General features: G+C 30.9%; 1 protein-coding gene across 3 annotated transcripts in view; it reads left to right on the forward strand.

Moving 5' to 3' along the window:
- The window catches only part of Rnmt (RNA guanine-7 methyltransferase), a 32,908-nt gene extending 8,740 nt beyond the window's left edge, over positions 1-24,168 (forward strand). For 2 of the 3 annotated variants that reach the window (XM_085814691.1, XM_085814690.1), the window contains exons 3-10: positions 4,550-4,681; positions 8,070-8,194; positions 9,815-9,996; positions 11,491-11,655; positions 20,001-20,118; positions 20,464-20,577; positions 22,889-22,922; positions 24,019-24,168. In XM_085814691.1, the coding sequence (XP_085670817.1) occupies positions 4,550-4,681; positions 8,070-8,194; positions 9,815-9,996; positions 11,491-11,655; positions 20,001-20,118; positions 20,464-20,577; positions 22,889-22,922; positions 24,019-24,071 (923 nt within the window). In that variant the 3' untranslated portion in view covers positions 24,072-24,168. The remainder of the gene's footprint in view (positions 1-4,549; positions 4,682-8,069; positions 8,195-9,814; positions 9,997-11,490; positions 11,656-20,000; positions 20,119-20,463; positions 20,578-22,888; positions 22,923-24,018) is intronic. The other variant, XR_015040600.1, reaches the window with a different exon arrangement.
- Positions 24,169-27,016: the final 2,848 nt, after the last annotated feature.

The following is a 27,016-nucleotide window of genomic DNA, read 5'->3' on the forward strand; positions in this document are numbered from 1 at the left end:
AAATTCAAATCGTTTCTTGACTGTTAGATTTAAGAATTGCGCACATTTCAACAATAAATGATCAGCTTTACAATAAGGACAACTTTTTGAATTTTCCGAAAGTGATGTAAGAGCTTTGGTATTAAATGAACGTTTCGATTCCCCATGCGGAGGTTTGTAATGTGATAGGGTGCGAGCGTGTTCCTTCAATAAACATGTCAGTTGTTTAACCGTTCCTATCTCGTCTTTTTTAAGTGACCTTTCCCACCAACACCGAGTATTTCTATCCAACTTTTCAACTAATAAATAAACAATTAACGTGTCTGAAAATTCTTCCACCTTTTGCTCCAATGCTTCCAAGGATCGTAAACATTCATGCACCTTATCGATAAATTTTAAAAGCGACGAAGTAGAATCACTCGTTTGAGGTATAGAAATTAATTTCTTTATGATAGAATTGATCAAATCTTTTTTGTTGCAATAGCGCTCAACCAACAGATTCCATGCTATGTCATAATTCGAATCTGAAATTGGAATGGACTGAATAATATTTAAAGCGTCTGCCTTACACGAACTCTTTAAATATTGCAATTTTTGCGCATTAGTTAATTTGCTATTTTTATGCACAGCTGCGGAAAATAAATCCTCAAATTCAATCCATTCTTCGATTTTCCCACTAAATATTGGAAGAGACAATTTAGGCAATTTTATATCCGAAACAATTATGTCTTTACTCGAACCGTTTTCATTTGAGCAGCTATTCCTTTGAGAACGGATCTCAGAAATTTTTCTTTTAATTTTCAAATGAATTTCATCGAGATTATCTACTACATTTTCCTTTTCCTTAATGAATTCGTCAGTGTCCTTTTCTTCACAATGTGCAAATAAATAATCGAAAATTTTACTTAATTCCTTTTTAAATTCTAATATTTTTGATTCGTATAACTCCAATAAGGAAATATCTGCTTCATCCACTGTAGAATTTACCTTATTTTCAAACTTTCTGATACTGCATTTTAAACTTTTTTTGTTAGCTTTAATCGCTTTCAATTCACTCATCATGAACAAATAAATAATTTATCACTTACCGTGATTGCAGATTTCTCGACAGCAACACCGGAAATGAACGATGACACAGTATTCAATCTTAATTGCGTAATCCACACGAAAACGAAAGCATTCCAAACACTCTATATGAAGTTATGCGTAATACAACCAAACAAAACTATTCTAAATGTTCTAAAAAGTTAATTTTAGCAACGATATTACCTTTTACCTGTGGCTCGGCGGGCCATTAAGTGTTCATGCGATGCGTGCGTTGTTATACAACAATTTCAAATTAACTAGATGTGGACTGTACTAAATATTTTATTCGACAACTTTAATCAAATGCGTGCCATCTTTCGAGCGATGACTTACTACTAACAACAACAGCAATAAAAAAACTGAGTAAGCGTTTACAGGGTTGCTGTAATGAACATCTGCGCCATGCAAGGTGCCGAGAAGAGAAAAAATGACGTAATCTTACAGTTAAATAGTCTTAATGACTTAACACCTGGATCCTTGTCTTCAGTCACATACTTCGAATAAATATCAATTAATGTAGGATTTTCAAGAAACTTGCATTTTACTGTAGAGTCACACTGTAAATCTATAAATTTTAATTGAAGTTCAGGTGAAACACTTCCAACATCTACTGAAAATGGTGAGGAGAACATTCTCATAAGAATTTCATTTTCACGAAAATCGGCTTTTGAATTCCTCTTCAAAATTTCAAATGCATTATACATAGTAAATTGAATTCCATGTTTGACAGTTCTTCAGACACTCCATCAATTTTGGAAAGTGAGTAGAATTTTTATTTAACAACTGACTTTCCCACTGGATTAATTTTATCTCAGAAGCTTTCACAAAGTAATAAAGATTATGAAAAGTACATCATTTCCCAGTAAGCGGTAGTTCAACTCATTGAGATGGCCTGTAATATCGACAAGAAATGCAAAGTCTTTCAACCATTTCTCATCTCTAAACTTCATGAATAGATTTCCATTTAGATTCCATGAATTTTTTAACTTTGCTCTTTGAAGAAAACAGTTGCTGAAGCATCTTTTCTCGGCTCAACCAATGTACTTCTACGTAATACACAACATTACCATATTCAGCTCCCAAATTACTCAAGAACTGTTGAAATTGCCTATGATTAAGTCCTTCAGACCGAATGAAATTAACCACTTTTACAACATTCATCACATGTTGAAAATTTGAGAAGGACTTCTTGCACGCATTTTCTTGGTGGATTGATGCTGTGGAAAGTCATCATAGTGTTATTTCCACTTGCCTTCACATCAGATTTGAGTAATTTTGTTACTCCTATTTTCTCTCCAGTCATAGATTAAGCACCATCCGCGCTTTTAGCAGATATATTACTGAAGTCTAACTCACATTTATCCAAAGTTTATGTCAGACTCGAATAAAAATCTGTTCCTTTAAGTGCAACAACACTGGTTAATTCCTCTATAATTGTGAAGACTCTCAACGCCACAAATAAAAATGTCTACTTGTGCAGTATCTGTTTCATTTGTTGATTTATCCATCGCTACAGAATGAAACTCATTTTTTTTTTGCATTTGGATTTTAATTTACTGAATATATTTGTTGTGAGATCCTCTGTGCGTCTCGCTACTGTCACGCCAGACAAGCTAATATTCGATTTGGCTTGAGCCTGTGATGGACAAAGCACATCAACTGCACTCTGAAGGCATTCTTTTACAAATATTCCAATACTTAGCAATTTTTTTCTGCTATCATGTAACTAATGCAAGCTCATTATTCACTGTGGTAAAGAAAGACTGCTGAAAATTTAGTTTTGATTTTAATTCACTCACCTTATCACTTCAAAAATGACCTTCCAATGCAGAATATTTCTCACTATGCTTAGTATCATATTGCCTATTAAAGTTATATTCCTTCATCACAGCTACACTGTAGTAGTAAATAAGGCGAACTGCCTTACCCTTATGTACAACAAAAAAATAAAGATCTGATCACTTTTCTTGAAAAAATCGCACTTTTCCTTGTTTTTTTTTTTTTTTTTTTTTTTTTTTTTTTTGTTATCACGGCTTGCCATTGTGTACTCATTCAAAGACTATAAACGCTTCTAAATTTTAGAATATGGATTGAGTGTGAGTAACCTAGTTTAAAATGAACTTTAGAAAATTTGCCCATCACCAAATCAAAAAGATGTTTACGATCACCGTTTCCTTTGACATTATGCCAAGAGTAGATCACCGTTACCCAGCAGTTTTGCCATACATGTTATAATAATCCAGCCCTTGGTGGCTGTCCGGAGTGGCGCCATACCCCCCGATCAACTTACATGGACTTTACATGTTGCCATCATCCATCGGCGAGCCTTGACCTGGAGCCCAACTCCTCCCTGGACAGCCCTTAACATCTACATCCAACGTCCCCATATTCAAGGTCACAGACACGATAGTATCAGTATGGTCCCTGGCAAGCCTGCACCGACCACAATATGAATGATTGTTCTAGTCACTGGGAAGACTGATTATATATCCAAGGAACCGAAGCTGTCAGGGTACAAGTCCAGCCAGTGGTCTGGAAGAACCCCGGGTCTCCTCCCAAGAATGTTCGGTTCCGGAAATTCCTACCAGTCGATCCCAAGGGATGGGTTCCAGCATCGTTAGCCTGTGCCAGCCAACACAGTTATCAGCAGGCGCCACGAGGAGGCCAATGCTGAACTGAGGAGTACAAGAGCAGGTTTCCCTGTCTACATTCTCTCAACCCCTGCCCTTCAGTCGAACGCCAGGTCTCCTGCCTTCCGCACACGGTTGGTTCCAGCCGGTTCCGGATATTCATCCTTCAGGTCAGGTCCCGGCGCCCGCTCCTTAGATCAAATACCAGTTTTCCTTATATGTTCTCGGGTATGAACGCCACCCACCCATTCCCTTTGACAACTGATTGCAACATTAGGAGAAATAGAATTATATTAATTTATTCTCCATCCCCTCTGTAGTAGTGACACACTCCAAGTCATCTTTGGCAAAGTATTGACGAAAGATTGACATCTGTTGCAAACCTTGTTAGAGATAAGAATCTTCCCTTTTTATGGAATAGAGATTTTATTTATAGTAAAAAAAAAATTTTTTTTTAATTACATAAGATAAAGTGAAATTTTTAAAAAATTCTTCATTTTCGGAAAATTTTATTTCAAATAATATCAGGCATATTAATAAAATAAAATGTTTTAAATATCAAGAATAAGAGAAAAAGAAAAGTTTTTTTTTTTTTTATTTTTTTTATTTATTTATTTATTTATTTATTTTATGACAAAAAGCTGATAAAGCAAATTTTCTTGAAATCAAAAATTCTTCAAATTCAAATGTGGGGCCACTAAAATGCCTTCATCGAGCCACAGGTTGAAGACCCCTAACTTAAAGTATAACAGTTATATTGTTTGCGTTAATTCCTTATTTCTAAAATATTGGTTATTTTCAAACAGTATAGTCTTTCCCCCCCCCAACTGTTTTCAATATTATTTAATTTTCAGAGGAATTTGCTGAGAAGCTGAAAAAAGAAGGAAATGAATCAAAGAAAAAATATGCTCTAGATATTGGATCTGGTAAAGGAGGAGATCTTCTTAAGTGGAAGAAAGGTGGAATTGACTATTTAGTATGTGCAGGTAAAGAATAATTTATACGTATATTTTTTTTAAAATTATAATTTTCTTTCAGTGTTGTAAAACTTGTATGCTTTCAGTCATAAAGAAACTATAGTTGTTAATTTAAAACCAAGCAAAATTCAAATATAGACTGATGTGAATTTTATAGAAAAATTTTGTTATTTTAATAAAGACTGACAAAAGTCTTTCTTATGTAATGAACAAAAATATTTTGTTGAATATACTGTATGTGTGCTTTTACTTCAGATTTTTTGGAATGGACAGAATATTTAGATACATGTGGATTATCTGGTGCTTGCAAATACACCACGAGCGATCAGTTTGTGCCCTTTCGGAATGAAATCTAATTTTTTGGTTTCTGATGTGTATTGTTTGGCAACTGCTTTCAAAATAGCATCAGATAGATTGTTATTCTGTGTAGCTTATCTTTGTCTTCACATGAAATCTGATAAAAAAGCAATTCAAGTGATGATGAGCTGAACCATGTTACTACTTATTTGTTTATTTTACTGATATCCACATGTGTTCCATTGTTTGGATGTAGTCCAGGATGTACAGCAGTCTCAGGACTGAAATTGAGATAAAAAAGAAGCCATCCGTACTCTCCCTTCTCTCCCTTTTCCTTCAAAAGAGAGAGAACATTAAAAAAAAAAAGATTAAAATATCGTCTTTGGGAGAAGAATTGAAAACAGCTAGTGGGATGGGCTGATGCTTGCAAAAATAGGTATTTTTGTGGACTCTTAGGTAGATCCAAATGTTTTCAACTTGATAAACTTAAAAGAAATGGAAAATGAAAAAAGAAAATTAAATTTGATAAACTTAAAAGAAGATAAACTTAAATGAAAGAAAGAGAAAGTTTTAATGGTTTACCTTTCAATCAGATGACTTTGTACACTTTTCACTTTTAGTGAACAACCATGCGTTCCTGAAAAAGTAATCTGAAAGTTTGTCCTTTGTTTGAATGGTATAGTGTGTGTATATATCATATAGTAAAATATAGAATGATAAAACTTTTATATTTCTTATTAATATTTTTTTAAATGTGTTGAAGAATTTGAAAATTTTCAATATTTTGCATTTTACTTTAATACATTACACTTCTTTTATACTGCAATATGTGCTCATTAAATAATTGTTATATGTTTTCACTTGTTTTGTATTTTGAATCACTTTCTTTTATGTATATACACTGGTATGCAAAATTAATAGAATGTGTGAATTATGTCTATTTTTATGAAAAGTATATTGAACCAGAGTTACTATTTATGCCACCGATGAATTATGCAAATATTCAGCGTTGAATATATAAGCATATATCTGCAGAGTTGTGATTGTGGAGGGGGATATAAATGCATGAGGAGTTTGGTGATTTGTGTACACATACTTCTTCTTGAAATTTGCTGTGTTTCTCACAAGAGTTGGGTAAATTTTTTGAGGTATCAAGTAAAATGAGTGGCCACAAACATATGGATGATGGAATGAGATAGAGAATTGTTGGTAGATTGGTGGCAAGCCAAGCACAAGTGGCTAAAGAGCTCTGTGTAACATCCTCAACAAGTTCAATGCTGTCTGTAATTTGAGGAAACAGATCCAGGACGCTGGATCCATATTGAGAAGACCTGGATAAGGTTGTTCAAGATCCAGAGTGATGAATGAGAATCATTATTTGGCACTTTCAATGCAGTAGCTCAGTACCATTTATATCTTCACAGCTCTTGTGTGAACTGTATGCTGCCGTTGGAACCTTACTTTTGTGGTCTACACTTGCTGTATTCATGAGATGGGGCTGTATTGCTGCAGCACACAAGAGACCATATTTAGCATGGTGCAGACAAAATGCACCTTGGCTCAGACTTCAGTGGAGCATCGTACTTTTTAGCAAATGAGTCAAGATTCAGGCTGGACACTGATTCTTGGTGCACCTGTATCTGGTGGGAGCTTGGAACACAGTACCATCCCTCCCTTCTAAGAGAAAAGAATCATTACCGTGGTGGAGGTGTAATGGTTTTGGCAGGCATTATATCAAATGGGCACACGCTCCTGCATGTGTTTGACAAAGGCTCCGTGACTGCTGTGAGATACAGAAAAGAGATCTTGGAGTGCTGTGTTTGACTTTTCAAAGACACAGTTGGTCCTGGGTCCTTGTTAATGGATGACAATGTTTGTCTGCTTAGGGCTCAACTTGTCAGTGATTACCTGTAATGTGAGGATATTTCCTGCTTGGATTGGTCAGCCAGATCTCTTGACCTTGTCTGAGATACTCTTGGGAGGCCAATTTCATCTTGCCGTCGCCCTCCGAGAACCATTCTGGAGTTGAAAACTGGTTTCCTGCAGGAATGGGATCAACTGTCACAGGGACTCCTCGACTGCCTCTGTCCAGTGTGACCTATCTGGCTGTGAGAGGGGACTGTACCCCATATTAGACTCATTTTCAATTTGATATCACATCTTGAATTTTGGACATCCCTGCACTTAGAGCTTTACTAAAAATCATGCATACATAAAATGACTTTTAAATGGTACATCTCTTTCTCTGTTATAAATGTGTGTTCATACCAAATTTCATTAAAAACTGTCCATTAGTTTTTCAGAATTTTAGTCCATTAGTTTCAGCGCATGGACACGTTCGCCCGACTGCAGTCACACCAGTTGAGCAAATGATTCTTGAGAACTGGCAAGTAACAGTGCGGGAAATGCTGCTGAGGTGAATATCAGTATCAGGAGTGTTGAGACAATCATTTACGAGCACTTGCGCTTCTGTTTTATGCCGCCATTTTTTTGTCATGCATATATTGTCTGAATGCCATTTATGAATTTTCATTGCACTGATCAATCTATTAAAGAAAAAATGGGTGTTGCCATTAAAAAATTTCAAAATTTTTTCACTGTTACCATAACCATGAGAGCTGTATTGCTTTAAATCATCACAGTCTCAAGCACACCTTCAAATAACAATATTTGAAATTTCATTTTGATTGGTTGAGTGGATAGTTAGAGGTTCATATATCAGGGAAATTTTTTATCACCACCCTGTATATTTTTTACTAAACTAATTTATTAACATTCGCTATTTTTATTAATATTTTAAATTTTCTTTCCTAGGAGAGAATCCAATAATTACTTTAATATATATATATATAGGATATGGTAGATTGCCAACTATAGTTGCTATATGTGCAGTCAAAAAATAAGCACAAAACTAATAATCTTTTTTTTTTTTTTTTTTTTTTTTTTTTTTTTAAAGGGTTTCTGTAAGGTTTTAGAAGTAAAAATATTTAAAAACCTGCGTAAGACACCATTTGATAAAGCACATATAATTGTACTGAGACACACTATAAGCAAAATGTGATTATTAAATTAATAAAGTAATCTCTTTTTCATCTTTCAGATATTGCAGAGACCTCTGTTGAACAGTGTCGACAACGATATGTTGAAATGAAAGAAAGACACAAAAGGCAGCGAGAAAAGGGTCATTGCTTTGATGCTGAATTTATAACGACAGATTGCACCAGGGTTTGTTTCAAATTGCTTTATTATTTAATATTGATTAGCATTACAATTTCAAAATATAAAGTGACTAGAATTTCTTAATAAAGAATATTTAATTCTTCTGCCTGTAGCTGACATTTAATTATTTAATTTATTGCTAGTTAATTTATCAGCTTTCATTGTAAGAGGATAATATTTTAGATTAAAATAATACTTACCACTAATGTCTTAAAATGTATGGACAGGTTGACTGTTCCTGAATGACAATAATCACAGGCCAGTGGAAGTAACCAGTGATTAGTAGACACAGATGTCCTTTTTAATTTTATTTTAATAATCTATTTAAATTTACTAATTTGCTCTATATTGGTGACCATTATCGTATAGGATGCCCTTTGTTTTAAATTTTTTACATTATCAAATGTCTTTAGTAGAGTCTTAAAAATTTTTGGTTGATATATTAAGTTATGCATATTTCATCCATGCAGCTTTTTATGTGCTGCTGTTATGCAAAACATAAGGCCTTTTTTTTTCCATATAAATAGGCATGCAAATAGCCAATTTTTAGAACATTTAGGCAAAGGTTAACACATTTATTTTTTAAATTTAACCAGCAAGTGATTGCTGTACCAAATGAATGATTAAAAAGCAATAAATACACTTGATAATTTATTGCTATAATGCAATAAATTATCAAGTGTATTTAATTATCATGATTTTTAATTATCATGTTATAATACATGATAATTACCTACTTTTTTTGAAACAGTGAGCTGTTGATTAATTTTATTTTATTAATCTCTTTAAATTTGCTGCATTGCTTCATGCCATTGATCAACTAATCAGGTCACTAATGATCAGCGGCTTTGAGAGTCACAGGTATCCTTTCAGTTTATTTTAATAATCTATCAAAATTCATATGTTGTCCTACATTAGTAACTATCAGTCTGTGGATCACCAGTGACAACCAGCCTTCTTTATGCGTACTTTTTACTTTGGTTTGGTTTATTTAATAATTTATATAGTATTTGATATAAGTTAAAAATACATCTAAGCTGTGATATGTCCAACTGATTTTATCAAAACCTGCAGCATCTGTTTTAAATTAATATAGATTTTTTCTAATGTTGTGTATTGTGTACTTGTATAGAATCATTTGGTTTTTATTCAGAAGATTGTCACTGAATTTACCATTATATTTGACTCCTAAAAGGCAGTTAGTTCAATTTCAGAATGCTGAAATTTTTCAGTTTTTTCCCTCTCTCTCATAGTCTATAATAATCAACATTCACTGAGGTCAATTTTATGTGTCTTCGTAAAATTGTTTGATAAAGCAACCTTTAATTTAAATTTTTCAGTGAGCTATTTCAATTCATGAAAATTTTCATAAAGCATTTTCTCCAAACTTAATGCTTAAACTTTTTTCCCTCCAAAAATAGTGATATATATGTATATATTTGACCAAAAAGTACATACATTTCTTACTACTATGTAAGGGATGAAATTTTAAGTTTTCTAATGTATGAAGTGGATATCCTTGATAGTTAAGTTTGAATGCTTTTAATTGTTTAGGTTCCAATTAAATTATCTGTTATGTGCACTTTTTTTTTTTTTTTTTAACTAATGTGATTTTGACTTTTTCAGGTTCGTTTAAAAGATTTATATAAAAATCCAGACATTCAATTTGACATTGTAAGTTGTCAGTTTGCATTTCATTATTGCTTTGAAAGTCTCACTCAAGCTAGAAAAATGCTGCAGAATGTGAGTGAATGTTTGAAACCAGGTGGTTACTTCATTGGCACTCTACCAGATGCATATGATATAATGTGAGTGGGATTTTATTTTAATCAAATTATTTGTAGTTGGCATGAGCACATTTAATTTCTTTTTATCCCCCCTCTCTCAATAAAGTTTTAAATTCCAACCATTTTATTTATAACTATTTTAATTTGCTTTGCAGTGCGGCCATTTATTACCAAAAAATTTCCTTTCATACATTTCAAAGACCTCATTTCATATTTCAAAATTTATACAAAGCTCATCCAGAAAGTAAGTACCATTTGGGTATTAAAAACAATTAGCAATTTGTTTTCATATCTGTTTTATTACAGAAAAATCTACACACCTTAAACCGCTTTTCGATATATTCACATTGCATATTAAGGCATGTGTCATATTTTGCCACTACTTACTATTTACCTACCTCATAGAACTCAGCCACCTATGACCTGAACCAATTTCAGACATTTATCTTGATCTCATCATCACATGAAAAGTGCTGGCCAGTGGGGGGAGGGCTAGTTCCAGACTATATGGAGGAAGATAGAATTATTCCCTCGTTCTATCCAGTTCAATAACAAAATCCCTTGACAGTTCCTAAAACATGATTTTTCTTGAAGAAAGGTAGCTTTGCTTTTTTGGATTTTGGGGAACCAGTATGCCACCATTCCTGTGACTGCCGTTTCGTTTGAAATGTCTCATAACAAATCCACGTTTCTGAGCCTGTGGCAATTCAAAAAATAATTTTCTTCTGTCAAATAGCACTGCAAGAACTCCAAGTCTGCTTCCATGCATTTCCATTTTTGAAGGTCCATTAGTGTTTTCAGTATCCATCAAGAAAAGTTTTTTTGCAGTGCAAATGTTTAGTCACAATTTCGTATAATAAAGATTGTGAAATGTTCTGAAAATGCATTTGCCAAATCAGAAATCATGATCTCCTGTTGGCATAAACTGTTTCACTGGTATTGCTATTCCACATCATGTCACCAAGACCTGCAACGACACCTAAACATGTACAATTCTATGTAACATTCATCCAACTGCAATGGATTTCATATTTAGTCATTAAATTACATGCTGCTGCTGCTGTATTGCCACATGTTTGTAGGTATCTGTTTCTAATCATTCACATGTATAAACAGCACCCCTGATTTTTTTTTTTTTTTTTTTTTTTGTGAAAAAAATTGCAGTTTATACATGAGAGAATATGATAATCATAAATTTCTTGTGAATATGGGCTTCCAATATTTTTTTTGGTGGGGAAGGGTATGAAGACTTTTCTTTCAATGCTTTATTTTTACAGAGATAAAGTTTTGTGCTTCCCTGTTGAATTTTCATTTTAAAGATTTTTATTATTGATTTTTATGAAAATAATTATAGGGTATTTATAGTAAAAATTTCACATTCAGTATAAATTTTTCCTAATTTTGTTATGTATGCAGATTTTTCAGCATAAGACAAAAGCTTTATTTTTTAATATGCATCCAGTATTGCTGTTTAGTAGTTTATGTATTAATAGAGTAATTACTGTTGTCTTTTAGGCGAAGGCTAGAGGAAACAGAAGATCTTAGCTTTGGCAATGATGTTTATTCTGTCACATTTCCTTCCAAAGAGAGACCTTCCCTGTTTGGTGCAAAATATGACTTCCATCTTGAAGGAGTAGTTGATTGCCCAGAATTTCTAGTCTATTTTCCAGCTCTTGTTAAGTATGTATTTACAGGTATTTTCTTATTCTTGTCATGTAATATTTCACTTATTTTTATTCATTCTGACAGACAGATATTAAATTTTACAGCTTGGTATAAGTGCAGATCAAGTAAAATCAGCATGATATCAAAAGTGATCTAAAATTACGTGATTGCAAAAGCATGTGCATAAAAAGTAAACTATTCCGAGTACAGGAAAGCATTCTACCTTCCAACTAGGTTTAGGAAAGCATGCTGCCTTCCAACCAGGTTTAAATTTAGCATACAAGATTAATCTGATGTATCACCCAAAAAAAAAAAAAAAAAAAAAAAAAAAAAAAAATTAAAAGAGAATGAGAGCTAAGTGATCTGATTCATCTTTTTCTGAAGGCCAAATATAATTAATTAATTTCACATTAATGGAACCATTTGTAGTATTACCATACTACTGCATTTTTTTAAATTTGAGTTTTCATTCTGATAAAGTGTTATAAGAATTGCATAGAAGTGGTACAATATTTGGAAAGTAATAATATATATATTATGCTTGAGTTATAAAAGATTTTATTTATTTATTTACTTTTTACTCAAAGTTATGAGCTGTATTTTCCTTTCTTCATTTTTTTTCTTGTTATCTTGGAGAAAGGAAATAGAATGAAGTACAAATTTTGAAAAGCATGTATGCAATCACAATAGTTATTTAAATGGTAGTTTAATGGTAAATTTAGACTGCATTTGTATTGTGTAGAAGTTATGCTAAGTTTTACCTGGTAGTCATAATACAGGAGAAAATTAATTGTTTTATTTTGCTGGATTATCAGCTCAGGTGGTGGGTAACCTTTTAGGTAATTAATATCAGAAAAGATGTAAGGTTGGTTTTGAAATCAAGTTTGTAACTTCAATCCCCCCATCTTTATTAGTTGAAGACATTCATAAATATCTCTATAAAACACAGATATTTACAAATCTTTAAATTTAAAGATTACTCTTTAAGATCATCTGTGGTGCTAGAAATTTTTTGTTTTCTGTCTAGGTGGTTATCTTGAGAAGGTAACGTTTAATACTCTAATGTTTATTTGTGTTTCAAAAAATAATGGTCACTGCCAGAGATTGTCATAATGAAAGAGCTGTTTTATTTATGTTGTTCATACTGTATTGACTTTCAAGCATAATTATTTAAATTCAGCTTGTAAAATTTAAGTGATATAAGCTAAATAGTACTTTGCTCTTATATTTATTCTACACATATTAACCATGCTGCACTCAATTATACATTATTTAAAAGTTTGATATGGTAAAGGGAATAGGCCCGGTGGCACAGTGGCTAGTGCGTCACTCAGCAACACCACAGGTTGGATTTCGATCCCTGGGCTGGCAAGTTTGACTCAGCCTTTCATCCCTTGAGTGGGTCGATAAAATGAATACTGAGTTTGGTTGGGGTCTGAACACTGGAGGGGGGGAGTGCCTGTTACTGGCTGACCACTTGTCTAGGATATGTGCTTATGCACTCCAGAGCCTATGGTCTAGAAAGCAGATATAAGAGCACTGCAGTCCATAGCTCACCGAGGGCTGTTGTGCCATTGAGTTTAGTTTACTGGTAAAGGGAATAATGATCATGAAAGGTAAAGCTTAGTAAATACTTTAAAAGTTAATGAAGTATGAAAAGTATGAGAATTCCAATATATATATATGCTAAGTTGAAATTAAATATTAATATTTTTAATATGCTACAAACATTTAGATTTTTTTATTTGAGAATTTTTATGGAAAAAAAAAAGTCTTCATTTGGATGAACTAGTATTCGTTAGTATTTTGTTATCAGTAACATCATAGATCAGTAATATCTTAGCCCCATCAGTGGTCCAGCGGTTAAAGACTTCTGAATGCACATAGTTTGTTCTGGGAAGAAACCAGGTAAATGAACAGTATGCATAGTTGGTTTTCATGGTTTTCCCCTTGCATAATATGAATACAAGATAATTTCCTTTAGAAAGTCCTCCATAGTGGTATTTCTTATGCAGGTAGCTCTTATATGTTTTGCTTATTCAAATAAACAAAACAAACCTTCATAGATACTGATTTTTCTCCCAGGTAGAAACATACTGTAGTTTATTGATTGATATTTATATAATGTAGTTTATTAAAAAACCTTTTATGGACTATGCTCAGGTTTTCCTAATTTGAGATCTTCTTGAATTCTTAATTCCGGAATGCATAGAAAACTGAATGTCTTTTTTTCCTTAAACTTTTATAGGTATTAAAATTTCTCAGAAAACTCAAAATTATTTTTCTTTTAAATCTGTTAATAGCTTATTAATATTGTGCAATTTATGTGTTTGCTTCCATTATTCTGTCATTAACCTGTTCGGGATAGCAGCCCGCAGAAGATAGCGCTCCCTCAGGATGGGAGCTGTTATATGTGGAGTGTGTTAAAAGGCCGTGGCATTTTCTCCCGCTAAGCCTAATACACAATTTCGGAAAGTGCGTATTACATAATAATGGATAGAATGTACACTTCATGTAGAAATGAAACCATTTTTTAAATATGTGATTAAAGATATCATAATTTCAATCGTAACAAAAAATTTTAATTAAAGTAATTGAAATTTAACAATATAAATATATTGTATTTTACTATAACTAAAAGTACATAAATTAAACACTAAATGTTGATTCAAAATATTAAAAAAAAAAACATAAAAAATATTTATATTTAACATTATGAAATACTTGAAGAATATAGTAATAATTAATATTTCGAAGCCGTATGAAAACTCTCAAACCGTGGATCAATGTAGAGACCGACATTGCATTATTATCATGCATAATTTCAATCATGCATGTCTATTATTATCATCTTCTAATTCAGAACTACTGTATGAAAAACTCCAGTAATTTATAGCTGTTTAACTGTCATCGTCTGAAAGATCCATAGATGGATCATTTATAACTTTAGATATTTTCTCCTCAGAAAGATAACCTGGTCTTTTAGCCATGGCTACCCAAATGAATCTGAAAGTAAAACTCATGCTATAGAATATCTCATAAAATCCCATCCTAAAATAGAAGCAAAACTATAAACAACCACTTCAAAATGAGCTAAAAGGCCACATTTTTCTCTTTTCACCAGCTAGCACCTGTTTATATTTACATTCAAGAAAATCACATGGACTTGACCACCCCATTCTGACCTCAGAGAGAGAAATACTAATGTAGGAGAGCAAGCTTTTGAATGGAACATGGATTAGTAATTTCATCTGTTCGTAAATATTTGGGCAACTGTGTAGGGGAGGGATGCCCAACTTGGGGCTTTAGGCTCAGAAGGGCATCTGGCTATGTTTGCAGGGTTGGACCAGGGTTAAGGGATGTCTTACCAAATTGAGTAAGTAAATTCATTAATTTGATGCATTAGGTTTTAATTTAGTATGTAAAGTAGTAGTCTGGAATTTAATGGTCATAAATGTTTTACATTATACTGAGTGGGCACTTTATTAGCTCAAGCATATCAATTGATTTAATATTTTAACTTTTTCTGATTGCATATCCATATTTGATATTTGCATATTCATTGGTACAATAAATAGTTATATTTATTGCAATTGTTATATTCTTACTAAAATTGCAGGCACAATATGTTTAATTCATTTTATATTTAAATTAATTTTCATTGCAAGATTTTTAGAATCATCATAACTCTTTTTATCCATTTCCTTAAACTAGTTTGAAGAAATGCAGTAAATTTTTTAATGTTTTTGATGTATGGTTTAAAAAAGTAACGATTTGTGTTTTACTAAGTGACAACCTTTAAATGGTTTTGTAAACTGCACACTTCATCAATCTTATTAAAAGTAAATCTTTACATCTGCACCCACAGCGTATGGTAAACTTCATCCTACTTGAAGTAATATGTCATCCTGCTTGAAGTGATATGTATTATATTTTTTTTTTTTTTTTTTTTTTTTAATGTGGGTAATGACTGGTATTTAATCCTGCGAACCTTTAAAGGTATATGCAGGGCTTATTGAAACTACTAATTGATTTAAAATCAACCACCATACTGTACTCGTTACTGGCCGGAAGATCCATTAACCTCGCCAACAAATTAAAATACTTTATTAATGAAACAACTTGTTACAACAAAAGATATAATAATACATATTTTTTAATCAAATTAAAATTAACATATTCCTAATTTAGGAAATAGAACACTTTTCCATATAATAATACAACATATAAAAAATGACATTTTTGTCGTAATAAGATTATTTGTACAATAATATATAATCTAATATAAGTTTTATAATACACAGAGACCTCATAACAAAATGAATAACTTTTTCAATTTGTTTTAACATTTTTAAACATAAAATTTACAATTGTCAATAATAGTTCATAGTCCAATTTTATTCACCATTTTTCCTTTTTCTTTCTTTTCCTTCCTTTTCTTTTTTTTTAAGAGAACATTAACCATAGTCAGTTCTTCTTATTATAAGATCCATTTGTCTTCTATAACAGGAACAATTTTTATCTAAGCTTGAATGCTTAGTTTCTAAATCTAATTTATATTTAATGTTCGCTTGTACACAATTGATACATTCAGATTCATTTTTGCATTCCCAATAATTATGTCCCCTTTTTGAACATTTACCACATATCAAATCTTTGTCACATTTACTTTGAAAATGACCATACTCTTGACATTTAAAACATCTTACAACATTAAGATATTCCTTTACTGTAATTCTATACCATTTCAAATTAATTTTATTTTGATTCATAATCAGACCAAATTTATCTGGTTGAATATTTGCAACCCAGTGTACTTTTTGATTTTTGGCTTTTATTTTGAACAAAAGTTCAATTCTACCACTTTCAAATATTTGGTTTTGTCTCTTAATTGCTTCCAGAATTTCATCTTTATCCAGTTCTTCCTCCACATTATATAATATAATTTTAGGTTGTTTCTTTTTAGGAGCTTTTACTTGAATTTCATCTCTTAAAAGAGAATTCGTTTTTATTTCTCGTTCTAATGAAACAATATCTTCTTTTTTCGAGCATTGTACAACCAATCCACCATTATTTACTTTTCTAACATTTTTAATACCAGTCTTCAACTCAACTGGATCAATATTTTCTACCACTTTTGATTTAACTTCTTCAGAAGAAATTCCTTTTTTACTTGGATACAATAGAACAACATGTTCTTCTATTTTCTTAGTTTTCCCTTTATTCTGATACGTTTTCTTATCACTTATTTTCTGCTGTTTTAAAACATCAGCAAAAGATCTTTCATATTTTGGTTTCTTGTCCAATATTTCTAGTTTTCCTTTTAAATTTTCGATCTCCAATGCTTGAGATACTAAATAACTAAACAACACTTCTTGTGTGTTAAAAACTTTCTTTCTTATTGCAATTGTAATTCTACTTGCATCTTCCAAACAAGTCTCTAGCTCGCTAATTATAGTCCGAGCTTCTTCAATCAAATCACTCTGCACAGAAGTCTCTGTCTGAACTTTCTTATCCATTGTCAATCTCTTTTGGGGTTTGGATTTAGACCACCTCCCTTAGGAGGTGGAGCCCTCAGACCACGACAAGGTACCAAACCCCGGGAAGTGTTTCTATTGACTATCAAAATTTAAGTATAAAAATACTTTCCAATAATAAACGCTTTTCTAATTCAATCAAAATGAGCCAATAACTTCCCCTGAGGGTTTAATGTGGGTAAAAGAAAAAGTGTCCTATTAATATTGCAACAGAATGCTACTCTAATCAGAATTTAAAACCCTTTGACTTAATAATTTTTTTTCTGCAAAACTTTGAACGCAATATCACAGTTGTAAAAATTTTTTACAATCACAAAAAAATTCAAAATTTTCAAAACATAACTAATTTTTATTATTATAACTTATAGTTTAACATCATAAGTTTTAAAGTATTACTAAAATTATAGATTTACGATTGTTGTCGCATTGCTAATTTTCTTATTTTACACAAAACTAGAAGACCCCACAAGTTTCTCTAATACACACATATCCAGCTATTGGGGCATCACCACTTTAACGAACTCATGTACTGAATTTTCATAAGTGGTTAAGGGTTGCTTCTGGAAGTTTTTTATAAAGGCTTCTGTTCCTTGTTTAAGGGCAACTGGCCTTTTGAAATGCACTATACATTCCACTTATTTAAAAAAAAAAAAAAAAAAAAAAAAAAAATCCATTTATTTATAAAAAATATTTCTATGGAAAAATTATAAGGTGGGAGCCTCCAAAGTTTATATTTTCTGATATGAGGAGGGTAAAAGAACAAATGACAGGTAAAAACAGGGCCTCTGTTTTGAACCAGCACTCCCTCATCATACTCTTTCCTTACATGCATTTATTCTTGTTTTAAAATTTTTAGTATTTTTATATTCAGTGTACTAAGCTCAATTATAGACATTACATATTTTCTAAATTATATTCAAAACACTTCTGTACCAGTTTTTGAAAATTAACTCATTCATTTTTCAAATAAATCAACTCCTAAACTTTAAATTTTTGAATAGTAATGACATTTCTAATTATTACTAAAGTAATTTTAATAACCTTCCCTAAATAAAATAATTATAAATCTTTAAATTCATTATTTAATTATGTAAAACAATTAGGAAAACTAAATATTTTAGTATCATAAAACTTGAACCAATAAAAATGGTACTAAAATTTTAAAATCTAATATGAACACTAAATTTCAAAGCAGCACTCAATTACAAATCACTGAACCAGTATTAGGTTTGTTTCACTGAAATAACGGTAATTAAACATACACATTGATTAGCAATTTATATATGATTATAAAGTACAAATTTCTAGTTGCATTAATTTATTTTATTCATAAAAGATTTTGTGTGAAATTTTAGAATCCATAGCACTATTCAGGTTTTGTTCCATTGCAAATGAACCTCATTCTAAAATAATAATTTTCGGTTTTCGTTTTACAGACTATGTGAATAAGAAAACGAAAATAAATTGCTCACGTGTACACACTTGAAGCACATAGCATAAGCAGACTAAGGATCTTGGAATTGCTGTAATGCTGAAATAATTTGGAACGCCGATACACTGTATCATTGAGAACACTCATCAAATGACTTTTAATATAAACACTTTGCTGGGTTAATTTTTGAAGCACTGCGGATGATCAGATTTGTTTTCTATTTCTGGAGCAATGGTTTATATGATGGAGAATAAAAAAAAATTCATTATCATAGCAAAGCTTCAAATGTTGTCATTAACATAATTCCACAGATGAATTTGCATTGGTGAGCCTGCACTTGAGATGCCAATCCTGTCAGTTAAAAACTGTAATAATCCTACTTTTTGGCAGAGGATGAAAACAATTTACTTTTAGTCATGGCCAGAGAATGGCTGCATAGATGACTAGACATTACGGCATAGTGGATGATTGCATGGAATTTGTAGAAGCACTATAGTTAAACATAATTTATTTTGGAATGACAAATTTCTTAAGTAGGGGTGCTAAACATGCCCCATAATTATAGATATGCAATTACATTTTATATAATGACAAATAGCTAGCAGAGACTGAGCAAAAAGCTGACAGCATGCAGGCGAAAGAGAGAGAAACTATGCAATTATTAACTATTTATACAAGATAGGTGCACAAAGTACAGCTAAACTGTGATAGGTTAAATTTTTGGTTTCAGTTCCATTTACATCATCAGAATTAGATTTTTCTGGAAATGACACAGTGCAAAGAGAGGTTACTATGTTTAGAATTGAATTTTCGATTTAGAAAGGAAATTTATGTTGTTAATTTAATCTTTTGCATATTCTTTATTTTTCTTACATACATTATATGTAATAATGTGTATATGTATGTAGTGTATGTATATACATACACACTCACATATATATATATATATATATATGTGTGTGTGTGTGTGTGCGTGTGTGTGTTTAATCTTTTACAATAGCCAACAAATACATATATAATAAATTCAGTGTACCAAAAATATCTTCATAATTTTAGTTATATTTAAAAATAGAAACATACAATTTAATGCAAAGATAATTTTCTGTGGATATTTCATTTTGTGATACCTGATGTTTTATAAACTGTTTAGTTAATTTTTCATAACTAATATTATTTTATTTTGGCACTTGTTATTTTTTGCTTTTTGATAAGTCATTTTGTGCATCAAACTGTCTTGGTGGTTGATAGATAACAGATTATTAAGCTTCACTGCATTTTCAAACCAACGATTATAGCATATTAAAATAAATGGCATGTTAAATGTCATAAGTAGCAAATGTCAATAAATAACATATTAAAATGTCTACTTACATTCAAATTTGTATATTCAGGTTAGCCCAAGAAGTGGATTTAGAACTTCTCTTTTGCACACGCTTTGAAGATTACTTTGAAGATCGATGTGAGATACAAGAAGGACAGTTTCTTTTAACAAGAATGCAAGCTTTAGAAGTAATTTTCAAAACATTTTATTTGTATATCATTTTTGTGAAAAGTATAAGTTAAAAGAGACATAAAATTCAACCTCCATAAATCAATTGAAAATTTTATTTAAATTCTAAAGATATTGAGAATAATAGTGATTTTTAGAAATAACTGTTCTTCTTATTATTATGATTTCCTGTGCTCTTATTTGTATAATTTATTATAACATTTTAAATTTAAATCTTATAATTTTCTTCCTTGTATTTAGATGATTAAATAAAAAGCTTGTTCAAATATTATTACATTTAATGTAATGATTTTTTCTTTCTCTCACTCTCTCTCTCTCTCTCTTTTTTTTTTTTTAAATCACAGACTTATCCTCCTTTAGGAAGGAGTCAGAAGCTAATGGGCTGTGATGATGAATATTATCATGCAGAACAGAAGGTCAAATCTCTTTTAAAAGCTCATGATCGATCAGTTCACGTTGTAAGTATCTTTTAATTTCTTATTTGGAAATAACTGTAATCAGTTCAGTTATTGTTATCAATTTTGATGCTTATATATTAACACAACCACCTTGGTAGAAGTTGTCAGATTTTCTGCACATAACCATTCTTCTGGCAATCTTTCAGTCAAGCAATGCCACCATTTTCTTATGCAGTCATTTTTGTCGCATTCCAAGTTCAAATGTTTGCCATGACTTAATTTTAAAATATGAACTTATGACACTTGCCAGGAGTGGAACAAACTGTGGTAAAATTTCTACAAGAATACAGGACTTTGCTGAAAATTTTCTAGGAAACAATGAGGAAATGCATTTCCTAGATATCCTCTCTTGCTGAGATTTTCTTGAAGCCAAATCTTTGCAATTCTGTGATGTTTCTTTAAGCGAAAACAGATCGTTGTGTACTTCAGGAAAAGAATAGTGGAAAAAAATTGCAGAAAGATTTGAAGAAAAATGTGTTTTATTTTATTAATGTATTATGTAATCTTTATTTAGTAATTAAAATTTGCATTTTAAATTGCTGAAGTATGTTTCCTGTGCATATGTTGATAATATTTACAGACTTACAATAAACATTGATTGCTTTCAGGGATAAAAGTATGAAAACTACTAACTTGCACCTAATAAGTAACTTTTAACCTTTTCATCTGTAAAAAACTGCCAAATTGCACTACGGTGGTTGCATTAATATGTAAGTACTTCAATTTTAAAGTAAAAAGTAATTGGTGGTAGTATTTTAGGATGTTGGAACTTGATTACTGTAATTAGTTACAATTAATTTGAAGGAAATATTCTGTAATAAATTTAATAATACAAAGCCTTTAATCCGGATGTCCATAATCCAGAATGATCTATAATCCGGACCTCAAAGCTACAAACTTTCTGCGCATGCACATAATACCTTTACACATGCACATTTAATGTATAATGGACAGTATAATCTAGGCTAAAATTATCTAATTATCTATTTCAGTTAATGTTGCAGATTGCATTATTCCTTAATCTTCTAATTGGATCCAGTTTATTATTTTTTGCAGACTGTTAGAGCAATTTTATAAAAAGTAAGCTTGAACTTTTGATTATGTCAAAAAGAGTTTCCGATTCTGGAGTTGTCAAAGGATCTACAAAGCAAAAGCATGTTTCGATGTCCATCAAACAAAAAGTGGAATTGCTGCAAAAAATGGATAAGGGCATGAAGAAAGTGACAGAGAGGTTAGTGAAAACAAAAAAATTTCGATAGACAAGTTAGTCGGTATTCTTGGCACAGCAATTACAGGACTTGAATAGCAGAACTGTAACTGAACAAGAAATTATGTCTGTTTATAGAATTAAAGAGAAAGTATTAGCACATAAAATGAAGCTACTTAAACAACTTACATTGGAAGAAATGTTTAATAAAGTAAACAAATAAATATTAAGCTTTTTTTTTTTTGTAAATTTTGATACCCTTTAGATCATAATTGCTCTTTATTTCATAAATTGTGGTTTCATATTTTTAATTTATAATTTCTGCATGCCATCTTACCAGATTTAAATTGATGATCTATAATCCGGAAAAAACCCTAATCCAGAATCGCCGAAGTCCCGACGAGTCTGGATTAAAGACTTTGTACTGTATCTGATTGGGCCATAAGGTATTTGATTGTATAAATTAGAAGAGTAATTTTTCTTCGTTGATATATATTATTCATAAAAGCTTCAAATTTTGTATGAAAATATTGTTATTTGAATTCATGTGGATTAATGGAAAAAAATATTTGGTACTTTCTGATAATCCCTACCCCCAAGGAAACGTTGCAGACTAATTGCCGACTTTAGAAAATATTTGCAAACTCATTTGCAACTAATTTGCAACTAATTTTATGCTAAGCTAATGTATGAAAGTTAACACCCATTTTTAAAATGGTGACCCACTTAAAATTACTTATAAATGCAATCAATTAGTCAAATTTAAAAAGCTGGAAACATCAGTAATGAAGCACTTACCGTTTTCGAGAAATCCTTGTTCTTTGTGATATTGTTCTCCCCATGCATACAACAATCTGTTATCACTTAAAAAATTGGATTGTACAATTCGGCACTGTAAGACTTTTTGCACTTCAGCATTATGGCACTGGCCAAAACCAGCCAGTGATCAGAAAGTACCAGTTATTTTATTGGTGTGAATTCATATAGTATTGCAATGTTATGTTTGCTTTTGCTCTATGGTGGTATGTTACCTGCAAATACTGATTAGTACAGTTTAAGTTCTTTAGATTATATTTGTTTATCATAATTTTCCCCTCTTTGCAGGGAACTTTATCTCAGTCTGAATGGGAAGTTGTATGTAAGTAGCTATTACATGTGTATTTAATTATTATGATAGTAATTGAGTGAAAATCTGATTTAACTGAAGCATGTCTATCATGTTATATTGTATACCATGTAAGGTGTTTGATAAAGATAAGCACTGTTAATTTCCATTATTATGCAAGATAAATGATAATTTGAAAATAGAATTTTTTTAAAGCAAGTGATAATGGTTTTAGCACTATTGCATGACAGTCTTATGAATAAGAATCATAAAATTTGTATTGTAATTTTCAAAAATTTGAAATATAGGCTAAGTTAAGTTCATGAATTATGATAAAATACTTGAGGACAAGAGCCTGTGTGGTGGGCACCTTTCAAAAGCATCATTAATTATTTAATATGTTAATAAATCTTTCTGCTTTTAATGATCAGTATGTCTCAAATGAAATATTAGTAGCCTATATGAGTTTTAGGCTTACTAAAATTTTGAAAATAGTGCCAAACTAATTATGGATGAGCCTTTTTACTTTTTGCTAAAAGTAACTGTTAAATTTTTTATTCTTGAAATTATTAATATCATGAATGCATTTTAATACTAAAATTATCTATAAAAAATCATAGAGAAATTTAAAAAATTAAAAAATTGTCATCATTTTTAATAAAATTTTTGTGTATTTGTTTATCCATTCTATTCTTCACAAAAATTTCTCCCTAAGTCTCCTTTATAGATTTTCTAAGATTCTGCTTAAAAATGTTTTGCAAAACTTATTTGCTTAGCACTTTTCTTTAAAGGCACATTAGTCTAAGACTGAATTTAGTTGAATTTTAGAGGTTACTGATTATACAGCTAATATAGACTTTACAGTACATCTCTATATTACTGTCCTGGCTATAGAGTGTCACATTACTGATTTGAAATATTAGATACTAGTGTAATTATATATATGATTTACTGTTAGTTAAAAATTTTATAAGTAATTGAACCATTAATTAACTAATAATTCTTTCATATGAAAAAAAATGAAAATTTGTACATTTTAAACAATTTTTTCTTTTTATTCAATTTTATATTTGTATTTTATGAGCTGAATAATAAATATTAATTATTGAGAGAATTCTTTATTTTTCAGGTATGTATGTTGTTTTTGCATTTGTTAAGAAAGGAAATGCAGAAGAGAAATGAATGTACTTATTTTTATTATTATTATTTTGTAAGGACAAGGTGTTTTATATGCATTTGCTGTAAATTGGCACTGCATTAAATTTATTACTTATATGTTTTTGAGATGAATTTTCTTGGTCTTATTCAACATATTCTTTGGAATTCTAAAAGGTATGCTATACAAAATAAGTTAAGAATCAAAGCATAAAATACTGCACCCATTATTTTAATGTTATTATTTATGTATTAAAGCATTTTTATATTTAATTGCGATCTAATGAAAATAAATATTAGAAAAGAGGATATTTTTGTATCCTTTTAAATTCATATTTAATATAAAAACCGTTGATAATGCACGTACAGGGTATGTTTTCTGGACTGATCAGGAATTCATATATAATGAGCATTATTTATCTAGTAATGGCATTAAATATTTTATTGTTTGTATATTTATACAGGGCGGACCTTTTTTATCCTTTCTTTTCTAGTTTATATATATATATGGCTGAAAATGAAAATATAACTAGAAATTCTGCTTTTGCAGACAAAACCTCTGAGGTAGACTTTCTTTTCAAAACATTGAAACCCAGAGGAAATCAGTTGAAGGAGCAGAAATGATTCCTCCATCAAGTGAGGTAGAAATGACCTCTACTCAAGTTAGTCAATCAACAACTGGGGAAGGGCAAGAAGCTATTAAAAGCATGTCTCTAGACAAAATAAAAATCAAAAAGAGAATGCCTAGAGGGGGGATATGCCCAAGAACTGAAAATTGCTAAGGGTACTTGGAATGAAAAACCCGAGGGGAAAAGTTGAAAAAAGGTAATCTGAAAAGATGAAGCAGAATACAGCCCTGAAGACTGCCAAACGAGACATACTTGAAGGTTATACCTTCAGAGAGGCTCTTACGGTGGTCAATATGGCTGTACTCATGGAGGGACATCTTAAAAAACATTTAGCGGGGGAACAGGCTACTGATCTTAAACTTCTGATAACGTTAACTACTTTAATTATTCTCAATACTAAAGAGTTACATCTGAACTGTATTGAGGGGCAGTTAGACTTTATAAACAAAGTGAGCATCCCAAACGAATAGAGCTAGGAAGCATTGGGTTTGGTGTGTTTGACAGAGGTGCCTGATACCTGACAAAAGATGAGTTGAAAAATGGGAGTCTCAATCTTTTTCTGGCTGAGTTAAGAGATATGCAACTAATAAGATTAGAGAGAGATTTCACAACTGAATGCCAAAGCTCTGATTAGATGTCACTTTAATCACTTAAAGAAAAATTCATTTTCAAGAATCGGAAATAAAGATGTATTTCCGATTCTTGAAAAAGCACGGCAGTTATTCAACATGATTTTATTTCTGCTAGATAATTGTCAATGCAGTCTTTACTTAAGTTCTGTGATGCATATGGAAGAGGACCCTCTGAGTCTGACCCGAATATTCAGTATTTCTTCTTTACAAAAGTGCGCTGGTGTAACCAAAACAGTAGTTGTACAGCAGTTTTTGCATATAAGTATCCATCTTGTACTTCAAATTTTAATTATTTTTTATATCCAGAATGAAAGTTGTTGTTGATAAGATGCTTGTCTGTTGATACTAAAAGCTTCCCAAAGTTTGTCAAGTGGAATCTTTAGACCACATAAAGAAATCTACTTTATTAAATCATGCCACTTCATTTATTGATGCAAATGGTCTTTTATTTTTTGTTTTATAAACTCGTTCTATAATTTAATTGTCAGGCTATAAATTCATAAATGTTTTCTAATATTTTGCTTTATCTTTAAATAGTTTTCTTTTTCACTGTGCAAAGAATGGGTATATTATTAATTATATATATATTATAAAAAAGAAATGGTTTTGAATTAGAAAAAACATTTGTTATCAGCTGAAATTTAATTTTTAACAGACAAATTCACTTAAGCAGTTAATGTTAAGAATTATTGTTGCTAATTAAAAAAGTAAAGGCATTAAAAACATGATTTAACAAAGTGAGGTTTGCATAAACTGTAGTATTGCATTTAAAGTACAGAATGCATGAAACTACTCAGTTTTTATTTAATTCCATGTGCAACTGCAGTTGCTGTTACGTAGCTGCTAACTCTCCTGATTTTACTGGGAGACTTTATTCATCACATCTCCTGGTCTCTTGGTAGATCACCGAATCTTCTGGTTTTTAATTTTTAGACTTTACTAAAAAAAGGGAAGGGGGGGCATTTTTCAGCAATAAATGAAATTTAAATTGTGCAAATTTTATTTTCCATCCTTTGTTATTTTCATTTAGTGTTTTCATAATTTTTCTTATTAAACTTCTTTTGGTCTTATCTATGAAAACATCTGTAGAACTTTTTATGAAGTTTCAGCTGAAGTCTCAGTCCTAACTTTTCTGTCCATATCACTTTTTATGTCCATATCACTTTTTAAATAAAAGAATGTTGCCACTAAATATTTTTGACATGTTTTAGTTTTAAAGAAATAATATAGCAAATATTATAAAATGCACGGGAACACAAATAAAAGGATATTGCATTGTTATTGCCATGTATTATTTTTAAAGAAGTAATATAGCGAATATAAAAAAAAAAAAAAAAAAAAAAAAAATGTATGGCGACACTTTACGCTGTATCCAGAATTCAAAAGATATGCTGTTTCTAAATGTTTTGTGATTTTGCTGTTGAATTTTATTCATGTAAGTCTGAAGAAAGTGGTGTTTAATAAGTAAAAAGACAAAAGTTGTGCAAGGTATTTTATAAAGAAAACTGAACCTTGACACGATGAACTGAGCAATGAAAAAGTAATTAAGGGCATCACTTAACACTGTAATGAGAATTCTAAAAATATGCAACTTTTAAAAATTTTGTGATTTCGCTTTTGAATTTTATGTGGCATAAGTGTGAAGAAAGGGATTTTTAATAATGAATTGTATGTGGCATATGTGATTTTTAATAATAAAGTTAAAAAGAAA

This window comes from Stegodyphus dumicola, chromosome 4 (genome assembly GCF_044657685.1).
Source record: "Stegodyphus dumicola isolate Sdum_Otavi_A_Nest chromosome 4, ASM4465768v1".
In the NCBI taxonomy this organism is placed as follows: Eukaryota; Metazoa; Arthropoda; class Arachnida; order Araneae; family Eresidae; genus Stegodyphus; species Stegodyphus dumicola.